Source organism: Pteronotus mesoamericanus, unplaced genomic scaffold (assembly GCF_021234165.1).
Source record: "Pteronotus mesoamericanus isolate MK-2021 breed Mesoamerican mustached bat unplaced genomic scaffold, CSHL_Meso_final contig_82, whole genome shotgun sequence".
In the NCBI taxonomy this organism is placed as follows: domain Eukaryota; kingdom Metazoa; phylum Chordata; class Mammalia; order Chiroptera; family Mormoopidae; genus Pteronotus; species Pteronotus mesoamericanus.
The window spans coordinates 18,482,124-18,494,071 of NW_026555265.1; the positions used below are offsets into that span (position 1 = coordinate 18,482,124).

General features: G+C 35.6%; 1 protein-coding gene across 2 annotated transcripts in view; it reads left to right on the forward strand.

Annotated features, from left to right (window-relative positions):
• The window catches only part of SAMSN1 (SAM domain, SH3 domain and nuclear localization signals 1), a 47,894-nt gene extending 39,265 nt beyond the window's left edge, over positions 1-8,629 (forward strand). For both annotated transcript variants that reach the window (XM_054585226.1, XM_054585227.1), the window contains exon 8: positions 7,945-8,629. In XM_054585226.1, the coding sequence (XP_054441201.1) occupies positions 7,945-8,147 (203 nt within the window). In that variant the 3' untranslated portion in view covers positions 8,148-8,629. The remainder of the gene's footprint in view (positions 1-7,944) is intronic.
• Positions 8,630-11,948: the final 3,319 nt, after the last annotated feature.

Genomic DNA, 11,948 nt, shown 5'->3' on the forward strand with positions numbered 1-11,948 from the left:
TAGTCATAGCTGTTTGATCTTTTGCAATTTAATTTCTTGAAATTTCTTTTTGGTTTTACCCCTAACATATAATTTATAACAGATGCCATATTTTGTGTAATACAAAAAAAAAGTAAAATAAGATATAAACATTTTTGCTCTTCTACGAGAGACAATTCCCAGAGAAAGGAGTTCATAGAATTGTTACTTCAGTCACCTAGGAAACTTGTACTGCCTGTACATGCAAGGCTCTCCTATACTTGTTGTATTTCCCTGTGATTGTACACTAGGTAGGCATGGCTTTGTGATGATTACCCTACAAAACAAGACTAAATCCTCTATTACCATGGGCTTTCCCAAAGCCCCTAGTTCTGTGCTTTGCATTAAGAGAATTGTTAACAAATGCTTGTAGAATTAATAAATGTCAAGTGAGGGAGTGAAGGGGTTGTCAAAAAGTAAGCAAGACTTTTTTTGTTATAATACTTAAAGTCTCTTGAAACCCTGCCTCATGCACATAAGTTTTTGTAACAGGCAGGTGGATGTTGGTTTTCTGCCTGTGTGAGCCATGTGTGCGTGTGTCTGTGTTAGAATATAAATGAGTACTTTCTAGAGGGCAACAATGTAAAAACTGTCAAAGTTTAGTTTAAAATGTGTATACTTTTTAAAAAGATTTTTTATTAAATTTTTTAATTGTTGTTACATTACAGCTGTCCCCATTTCCCCCCATTACTCTCCCCTGCCCTACCCACCCCACTCCTTCCACTTTCAATCCCCCCGTTGTCTTTGTCCGTGGGTCCTTTATACATGTTCCTTGACTTGACCCTTTATTTACTTGTAGAGAGAGGGGAAAGGAGGGAGAAAGAGAGGGATAGAAACTTCAGTATGAGAGAGAAACATTCATCAGCCACCTCTAGTACACACTCCAACCGGGAAAGAATCCGCAACCCGGGCATGTGCCCCAACAGAGAATCAAACCTTTTGCTTTGCAGGACAATGCCCAACCAACTGAGCCACAGTGTGCTGTAAAATGTGCATACTTTTACATCCAGAAACTCCAACTCTAGGAATTTGTTTGATTAATTTAACTTCAACATACAAATGTATAAAAATACTATCTAAATTACTAGTGATTTTAGTTAAAAACTAAAACCAATAGGAATTTCCATTATTAATTCATTTAAATGAAGATGTGTAAACAATGAAGCAGTATAAAGATGTTAAAAGAATGAAATACATACTGACATGAAAAGATGTTCAAAACATATTAAATAATAAAAGCAAATTGCAGATCAATAACATGTAGGGTACTCTTGTTTTTGTCAAGTAATAATTTTTAAAACAAAGGATTTAGGTTAATTTTTATCTTACCAGGTAAATAAGATTAATTTAACATGAAAGAAATACAAACTCAATTTCCCAAGGTCCCTAATTAAGCAATATAGAATGATAATTTTTAAAATTATTTGATCATTTTCAAAGTAGTCAGTCCAATATGACAATTCAGCTGAGGGTAAATATTTCCTGGGACCAAAGCCTTTCATGGGCAGTGAGGCCAAGTGACAGCATAATGGTGCTGTCTGTGTTGGTGCCGAGTGATTGTGACCTTGAGTGAGTGCGCCTCCAGGTCCTTGCTGAAGCAGACAGCACGGAGAACTGGAGGTCACTGTGGGTGTGAGCAAAAAGATTTACTCCCCTGCTCACATCTCACTAGAGGGTATGTTATGACACTGGGACAAAAAGAGATATGTGCAAAGAAAAGAATACAACAGCAACTGGTTGGTTTTCCATAAAGAGACTCGTGTTTTCCACGTGTTGTTCTTTCAAAGGGTGTGTCAGGATTCAAATGAAATTAATACCGAATGTTCATTATAATTAGAAAATTAAAGTGTTCAGGCAATTTAAGGATACACTTAAGATAAAATTGAAGTAACTAAGCATTGGACCGTATTGCCTACTGAATGTTCCTCCCTGGACAACACTGCCTCTGGACAAATACACACAGCCACAGCTACCGGAGGATGATGGAGTTTTGGTTTGAATAACTCAAACAAGGCTACAACATGAGGCTGAGGTTTTAAACCCTCTTAAGATACATATCCCTGGTTTTTCCTCTGTAGAGATGGCACCAGGATAGAGAAAAAGAGAATTCAGAGCTGAGACATATCTTCACTTGAGTTCCAACAAAATTCCCGATTTGATCTTCTTTGGTTCATATTACTTTTAATTAATATAAATATCACATTCTTTTAATTAAAAAAAATTGTTTATTGGGCACTTTTTTGGCCAGGCATTTTCTTATGACTCCTAGATTGTATTATTTTATAGTACTTGTCCCAAAGAAATACAGGCTTTACACCTAAGGCAAATAACACAATCAAGTCAATATTTGGAATATTTGGGTAAGAAACCTGGGAAAGTCAAGCAAAAACTAGTAGTTTATATTTTTAGTGGACCATGAACATCCTCCTGTGTGAATATAGGACAGATTTCTCTCCTTAAGTTATGAGAACTTTTTATCAGAATTAAGATCTAGTTTGATTTCCTTTAAGCTTTCTTCACATTTAGTATAATTGAGATTGCCTATACTTAATTAACTGTAACAACTCCAATATAATTATTTTATGAATAATTATATAAGCTGTTTTTCTGTTTTATTCACCATGCTACTCTTTATCTCCATTGATGACTATCTTAAAAGATTAAACCATAGGCTTTATACAATTTCATTTAAAAAATGATGAGAATAAAATATTTTAATATTCAAGTTAGTTATTTATTTTTTATTTTAATTACATAGAGTACAGAACAATTTTGGGATGTTTCCCTGACTTCCTATTATACCTGCTGTTAGCTGGAAGCAAAAAGGACATCTTTTTCAAATTATTTTGTAATCTCCAATATACTCAAATTTAAAAATGGGTAGCCTTTGGAATGTTTGCAAACCATCCAGGGGTTTTATTGAAAAATTGTGCCATTTTAATTTTTGTTAAAATACAATATAAAATACTGTAGATGACCTGAGGAAGATGGAGGAAATTATCTAAAATTTTAATTCTTTCATTTGTGAATTATATGCATATGTGTATATGTTTTACATAATTTTTATATAGAATACATAAATTACATATGCTGATTTTTAAACTTAACACATCACAAACATTTTGGTATAAAAAAGACGGCAAGTGTGTAATTTTGGAAGCAAACTGTTCCCATTCCAATGTTACTTGCTTGGTTAGCTCAGACGATTGGACCACGGGACAACTGATAAAGGCTATAGTTTCCACTTCTAGGTAGGTCAGTTAGTTTTACTGTTTCATCTTGACATGAAAGGGATAAACGACTTAGGAAGAAAATGTGGATGTATTACTGTGAATTCATCCCTTTTGCTGTAAAATCCACCCATAGCACAAGTTCTAGGTTTATGCCAATCTCTAAGTCATTAGTGAGGGAAAAAATAAAAAAGAAAGAAAAATCCTGACCCTCAAAATACAAAAATGTAATGCTATATAGCTTTCATTTCTATGATGTAACATAAGGACCAGCCTTTTCTTTGTATAGTTACAGTTGAGGAGCTCCAGCTGATCACCTGCCTGAAATTATTGCAAGCCTGGTGAGAACATTTGGGGAGGCATAGTCATGTTTTCACTTCACTAGGAAATCATTTAGCAAATTGCTGCTGTTCTGTAAATTACTGTGCTGCATAACTTTCATAGTGAGAACCTATTTCCTTTATCCATAAAAATTGCAGATAAAAGGCTTACAAAATAAATAACCTGTATTTAAAAGAAACCAATTCCTAGAATTTAGAGAACATGATATACTGTTTCTCAGGTGGGAACAAAAACAAATACATTTTTATTACTAATATTTAAAAATGATACATTCTCTATTAAAATCAGATTTTCACTTATTTTATTTACTTTGTTACTCTCTGAGATAAATGCATAAAGACCTCCGAGGGTAAAATAATAAGCTAAGTACCTATTTTTTTAAAACGATATAGCTAATTCTGGAAATCAGAGTACTTTAAGCCTAAATTTTATAACTTGAAGAGAATCCCACAATTAGTAATCAACCTAATTGAACACAGTATTGAGGGCAGTTTCCATTGTGCCAACTCTTATTCAGATGTCAGTCTGAAGGGAAGTAACTCAGCAATTTTAATTTTGTGGTAAGGCGACAGACTCCAGTATAATCTAGGGAAATAATGGCCGTATCCCCACAACCTTTCTAAGAGGATCGCACTCCAAATACAGTGATCAATGCTGCTGCAGCGGAAAGCATACAAAAGGACAAATTCCTCTGGTTTTTTCCAGGAAAACTTGGATAGTGGAACACAGGCCTGACTCATTTCATTTCAGTGACAATTAAGATAGAAAAGCAGAAGCAGAGAGACAGCTTTTCCTCAGACAATGAGGTCCCATTTCAGAGCTGCTTTCTCTTTCTTTCTCTCTCTCTCTCTCTTTCTCTCTCTCTTACACACACACACACACACACACACACACACACACACGCGCGCGCGCGCGCGCAGGTGGGGCTTGGAAACAAAAGTGAAATAGGTACTCGTAAATACTAATGAATATTAAGCAGATTTCCCCAAATTTAAGGTTGTCATGACTAATAAAGAAAAAAATGCTTCATGGTAGCTAAAATTTTAAACTAACAGTTACAATAGATGCATATTAAAATTACATTTCCTTATACCTAGAACTAGCTATAACATCAGTAGATTTAAATATCTGATCATTGAATCCATAGTTAAATAAAATTGTGTCAAATCTGGGGAAGATTCACAAAATGGCATATATGTGGTTTCATTCTTGCAAATAAACACTTTGAGGGAAAGGTTAAAAGGACTGTTATGATTCATTTTGAAGATGAGCAGAGTTAAGAAATAATTTTTCCAGCCTTTCTCAACTTGTGTTCCTCATCTAAACCACAGAATACAGAAAATAACTTAAGTCACTCTTTTTCTAATTCTTCCATATGTGGTACGTAACTAGTACTATTCTAGATACATTGAGGAGAAGTTAATATATTACATATAAGAATGCTTTAAGGCAACAGGACTCAATTCTCTCTTGTAACAAAGGTTGATAACAAGTGGATACACAGTGGACCATAAACTAATGTTGGCAATTTATCTGGAGCCTAGAAAATGCATTTAAAAAGCAGATGTGTAGACAAGATAAAGGGTGGATTTCCTAAATATAAATTACTTAGCATTATAAGAGTCTACTGAGTAACATTATACAATTTCCTTCTCCCAAAGACTCTGAAGTCAGGCTTTGGATTCTTCTGACTAGAATAGGATGAAGTGCATAGCATCTGGAGGCAGAGGTCTTTTCCCACCTGCAAAGAATGTGCTTGGTTCTTCCAGTCTTAGCTATCCGAATGTCCAAGTAGAGGAAGCCCTGAGGATGGAAGGGGAAAGAACAAAACATGCTGATATACCTAAGAAGTGGTGGACTAAGATCTATCTCTTCTCTGAGGAACCCATCTAATATCGCAGAGAAGTACATATTTACTGGTGTCAGGGAGAGGAAAGAAAGAAACTTCACAGTAACAAACAGAATGCTGATGCTAAAGAATTTTTGAGCAAAGTAAAATTTTATAAGGCTACTTAGGCTCTTTAGAAATATCTTTTGTTACAATTCTAATATTAATATTTTCTTAAAAAAGTGCCAGATGAATCTAGAATACTGCTTTGATGACACAATTACCAACATGAACAGAAATGATTGTTATTCAGAACTACAAAAAGATATAGAAGACAAACTAAATAAAGCAGCCTCAATGGAAATGGTGGTAGTTTACTATCTAAAAGCAACCTGGTTTCTATGTCTATTTTTTTGATAAACGCAAACAGGAAAATTCTGAATACTCTGTCTTTTTTTACTACTATATTCTTTTTTCAAAAAATACAGTTTACTTTCAATATTATTTTGTACTAGTTTCAGATGTACAGCTTAGTAGTTAGACAATCATATACTTTACAAAGTGTTTCCCCGATACTTCCAGTACCTAACTGGCACCATACATAGTTACTACAATATCATTGACTATATTTCCTAGGCTACACTTTACATCCTCATGACTACTTTTTATGAGTTAAATTCCAAGTAATTAAAGTCCCACTATACGTTGCTGCCCATAGTGAACTTTTATTCATTAATCTGCATTATTATGATTCTATCATAGAATTGTTCACAAAGATTACTATTAGTGTGGAATGTACATTTAAACTACAAGTGCCTTCTTCTAATGTTACTTTTTAATTATTTTTTAATTTTTATTGTATTTTTTTCATTACTATTTATCCCCCTTATACCCTCTCCCTTGCAATGATCACATTGACATTCATGTCCATGAGTCCTTTTTCATTTTTGCTCAATCCCTCCACCTCTTAACCTCCTTCTTCCATAGCTGCCATCTTGCTCTCTATCTATGAGTCTGTCTCTATTTTGCTTGTTAATTGAATTTGTTCATTAGATTCCATGTATGAGTGAAGTCATATGGTATTTGTCTTTCTCTGACTGGCTTATTTCACTTAGGTTAATGTTCTCTAAGTCTACCCATGCTGTAGCAAAGGGTAAAATTTTTCTTCTTTTTTATGGCCAAGTAGTATTCCATTGTGTAAATGTTCCATTGTTGTTTTGTCCATTCATCTACGGATGGACACTTGAGCTGTTTCCATATCTTGGTGATTGTAAAAACTGCTTCAATGAACATAGGGTTGCTTGTGTTCTTTCAAATTAGTATTTTGGGTTTCTTCGACTATACTCCCAGAAGTAGCATCATGGGGTCAAAAGGCAAATCTATTTTTAATTTTTTGAGGTATCTCCATGCTTTCCACAGTGGCTCCACCAGTCTGCATTCCCACCAACAGTGCAAATGGGTTCCCTTTTCTCCACATCCTCACCAGCACTTGTTTCTTGATTTATTGATGATAGACATTCTGACAGGTGTGAGGAGATATCTCATTGCGGTTTTAATTTGCATTTCACTGATGATTAGTGATGTTGAGCATCTTCTCATATGTCTATTGGCCATCTGTATGTCCTCTTTGGAGAAGTGTCTATTCAGGTCCTTTACAAATATTTTTTTAGAGAGCTCAGAAATAAACCTACACCTTTATATTTAATTGATATTCAACAGAAGAAGCAAGCACATGCAATGGGTTAAAGATAGTTTATTCAATAAGTGGCTATGAGAAAACTGGACAGATACATGCAGAAAAGTGAAACTAGACTGCTTTCTTGTACCACACACAAGAATAAATTCAAAATGGATTAAAGACTTAAATATTAGACCTAAAACCATAAAAACCCTAGAAGAAACCATAGGCAGTAAAATCTCAGACATTGCTCATAGCAATATTTTATCTAATATATCTCTCCAGACAAGGGAAACAAAAGAAAAAATAAACAAGTAGGGCTACATCAAACTAAAAACTTTTTGCACAGCAAAGGAGACTGTCAACAAATTAAAAAGACAACCCACAGAATGGGAGAACATATTCACCAATACATCCGATAAGGGGTTAATATCCAGAATTTATAAAGAACTTACAAAACTCAACATCTAATGTTTCTTTAAGGAGTATTTGGACAAGGCATCCATCACACTGTGGGTACAATCTGCTTTCTTTGGCAACTTATCATCAATGTAAAATGAGAGTCCATATTGATCTTTGCTTATGCAAGCAGTTCACATGAATATCATGAAACTGCAAGCAAGCAACAAAGGGCAAACTTTGTCTTGTACGAAAACAGTGGCTTGAATATTTGAGTGTAAATACTTCTTTTATAATAAACAAATATACAAATATATCATTTACTTAACAGACGTTTCTATTGTAATGAAGTCAAGATTGGAACCATTAAAATAGATCAAAGATTAATGTGTACATGAATAAAACTTTGCTTTGCTTTGCCTAACTGCTGCCCTCTTTTTCATTTACAGCTATTCAAGAGCAAGAAAATGAATCTGTGTCTCTATCCTTAAGCACAGACATCTCCTTAAATAAGTCACAGCTAGATGACTGCCCAAGGGACTCTGGTTGCTATATCTCATCAGAAAATTCAGATAATGGTAAAGAAGATCTGGAGTCTGAAAATCTGTCTGACATGGTGCAGAAGATTGCTATCACAGAAACAAGTGACTGAACACACATTGTAAACTCTGTATCTATAACTGCATTCCATTTTAACTCTTCTTCAGCTAAAGGATCACATAAGAAATAAAGAGAAGTATTTGAAAATACAATCTAAAGTTAAAATGTTTTAATATGAATGATTTGTACATAAAAGTTCGTATCTCTAAAATTCCCAATTATTGTAAATAATATGTATATTTATTATTTTAAATGCCACATGTTAGTATGTTACATGCATGTATTAGAAAAGGTTTATTATAAATCTTTGGTATGTGTGATATAAATTTTATTTTGCTTTATTTTTTAAGTGCAAAATAATAAATTCTGCAACAACTCCCTCCTTTCTTCATACATGCCAGTTTTGAATAATCAAATGAATAACAGTGGAGCCTGTGCTTGTTTAATCAATTGTCTAAGCAGCATTTACCTTCATTTTTATACTTACTGGAAAAGTGTGAGTTAATATTGGAGACATTTTTATCCTAATTCACAGTGGAGGTTTAGTAATTTTTTGTTGATTGCTTCACCATTACCTGTATAAAAGTATAGTCAATATATTGCCAGTTCTGATTTAGTAAAACTAATTGTATTAATTGTACAGTTGTTTCACCTTTAAGTGTAAATAATTTTAATTTTGAAATGTCCTAATTTTAAAAATAAAAAGAACTACGTTCATTTGGTATTTTCCAGACCAGTGTTACTATTTTCATATTAGATATTTAAACAAAATATCTCCTACCAGACAAGGTTTTGTAGTCAGTTCTCTCTCTCTCTCTCTCTCTCTCCATATATATATATATATATATATATATATATATATATATACACACACACACACACACACACACACACACACGTGCATAATTTCCAAATAAATTATCTCACCTCAGTTTGTTTCCTGAGCCTCCAGATCTGTGTTATCTAACTTGCTGAATACTTCTATATATTAGTTAACTTAAGTTTCCATAACAAAATACCATAAACTGGGTGGTTTAAACAACAGAAATTTATTTTCTCACAGTTCTAGAAGCTAGAAGTCCAAGATCAGGTTGCCAGCATGGTTGGGTTCTGGTGAGGGCTCTTTTCCTGGCTTGCAGAGGGCCACCTTCATACTGTGCCCTCACATGGCAGAGAGACGCAGCTTGTGAAGATCCACAAGTTGAGTGAGCAGGGGGGTCTCAAGGAATCACCAGGAAAACAGTGATACCTAGGTTGTTGGACACTCAGATATGGTACCTGCCTGCTGGTTCTGTGGGAGGAGGGTTCATCAAAGGAACAATGGCCTCTGTCAATTCTTCTGTCTGGGAGAAAGCTGCTTCCCCAAGCCTCGCCTTGATTCCAGACACTTCAGTTCCCATGTGCTTGGTGCCTTTCAAGCTCTTGTCCCATTGCTGGAGCTCAGAGTGAGTGAGTCAAAGTCCATGTGTGGTTCCTTTCAAAGGACTGCCTAGTACTACAGAAGTCCTCTATGTCACTCAGCCTCAATCCTTGCTGGTTTTTACAACCAAAAGTCTTCGGGGGTTCTTTCCTTGGTAATGGAATCCTGGGCTTGGGAGCCTGCTGTGGGGCTGGGACCCCTAGCTCCTCAGAGGCAACCTCCACAGCCAAGATGTCCCTCCTGACTTTTATTACCACATGTGCGTGTGGACCAGTTTGTTCTGCATCTCTGCCTCTTCTACCAGTCTCAGTGTGGTTTCTCCTTTAATCCCTAGTTGTGGGACTTGTATTCAGTGAGATTTTAGGTAGTTCTGAATGACGGTTGTTTTGTAGTTTAGTTGCAGTTTTGATGTGGTTGTGGGAGGAGGCAAGTACTGCATTTACCTATGCCACCATCTTGATTGGAATTCCTCTACCTCTCTTTAATAGTACTTATGCTTAGCCAGTTATCCAAAGCAGAAAATCACTTCCTACTTTGTTTCACATATATCTTCTTCATACAGATTCAATAAGTAATGAAGCCCTATGCATCTTACCTCTAGAAGTCCTTTCATATTTATGGCTTTCTATCCATTCCTATGACAGCTCTCTTGCTTTGTAACCTCATGATTCCGTGTGTGAAACTTTCCAACCTCTGTCCTACAAGTGCCCTTCTTCTTAATCTGTCACCCACAGAGCCTACAGAATGACCTGTCCAACATGCCAATCAAACCATGTATTACTCAGCTTAAAATTTTTTGATAGCTTCTCCTTGTGTTTAGTATAATATTTAAATTTTCTTCCAGGATACATAAGGTACTTCCCAACCATTTTTTTTTACCTACATCTATAAGTCATATGTTTTTTCTCATACCTCCCACTTTACACTCTCCAGCCCTAACAACGTACTTGTAATTCCCTGAATTCACTATTCCTTTTGTGAATTTTCTTACATTATTTATTTTTCTGGAATGGCTTCTGTTATTTTCTACATCCACAAGTCTTCCACTGTTTTCTTTCTTAAGGCTCACAGAAGCCACTTATTCTGTAAAGCCTTTCTGGGATTTCCTTTGGTGCTCTCCTCTTTGTGTTTCCCGAGCAACCTGTATCTCTATTGATTATAGCACTTATACATTATATTTTATCTACTGCATGATGCCCTTCCATGAGACTGTGACTTTAATTGTGGCAGAAATTTTACTTAGTTTCCTTAATCTCTGATGTCTGGTACATTAGGTACAGAGTGAACATTTAGTAAATATTTGCTGGAGTACCTTGAACATAACAATGACTCCCACATAACACATTCCATATTTATATTTAAACCAACCTACTCAACCTACAGGTAAATACTCTCCAAAGTGACATTAAAGTTTTTATTTTTAATAAATAAAATATAAGACCTTAGGACAAACCAGGAAACACAAAGTGTTATTCAAATGCTGGGGAACTTTACTCTTCTAGATCCATGAGTTTTAATCCCATATGCGGAGCCCAGGTCAGGAGTAAAGCATATGACTACTTCCCTCTCCACAGCAGGAAAGAGTGTTTCAATTTTAAACTTCCAACATGCCACCTCCATCGTGGCCCCATTCTTGCTATGGCTACCACTCCAAATTGATTATTCTAGGGACTTGTTGGGCACATCATGGCCACTAACCACAATTTTTAAATTTTACTCGATCTGCTGCCTCAGGGAGGTCAAGAAAATACAATTCCTTTAAGTAGATGCCAGGAAATTTTATGTTTTAAAGAACTGCTTGATTATAAAGTGGTGGAAATCTCCTTTGGTGATACTCCACCACAGTTTCAATCCCTTCCAAATAATGATGTGATATGCGACCAAGGATCCAGAGAAAAGCTTTTGAGCAGAAGTGCTACAATGGCCTTGAGGAGATGGAAGCAGAAGAAGAGAGACTGGATTCCTGAAAAAACGAGTTGAGGGAGGAAAATGGAGATACCACAAGGTTCAAGTTGGTGCAGAGATGCCTGTATCACAGAGCACAGCACTGAAGCAGACACCTGTCTAGCGGAAGTACACCAGATTAAGCGAGTGCTGCTGCCTTCACTGCACCAACTGGTCCCCTGCAGGTCTAGCCTCACCTTTTTTAGATTTTTCTCTTGACCATGGAAAGTTGGATAAAGAGGAGTGGGACGGTACAGACTAGTTTAGCCAAGGTTGTAAAGTAGTTGAGGAACTTAGATCTTCTACTGCATGTAGTTGAGTAGGGCATGAGTCTGAGCCTTTTCAGAGTGAATGTGAAAGTGGCCAAAGAGTTGACATTTTAATGTTCACAGATGCTTACACTGGCTTTGTATGTCTAGGTTGAAACTTGGTGAGAGTCCTAATCTCATTCATTTATTATTCACTCAATAATATTTAGACATAGAACAT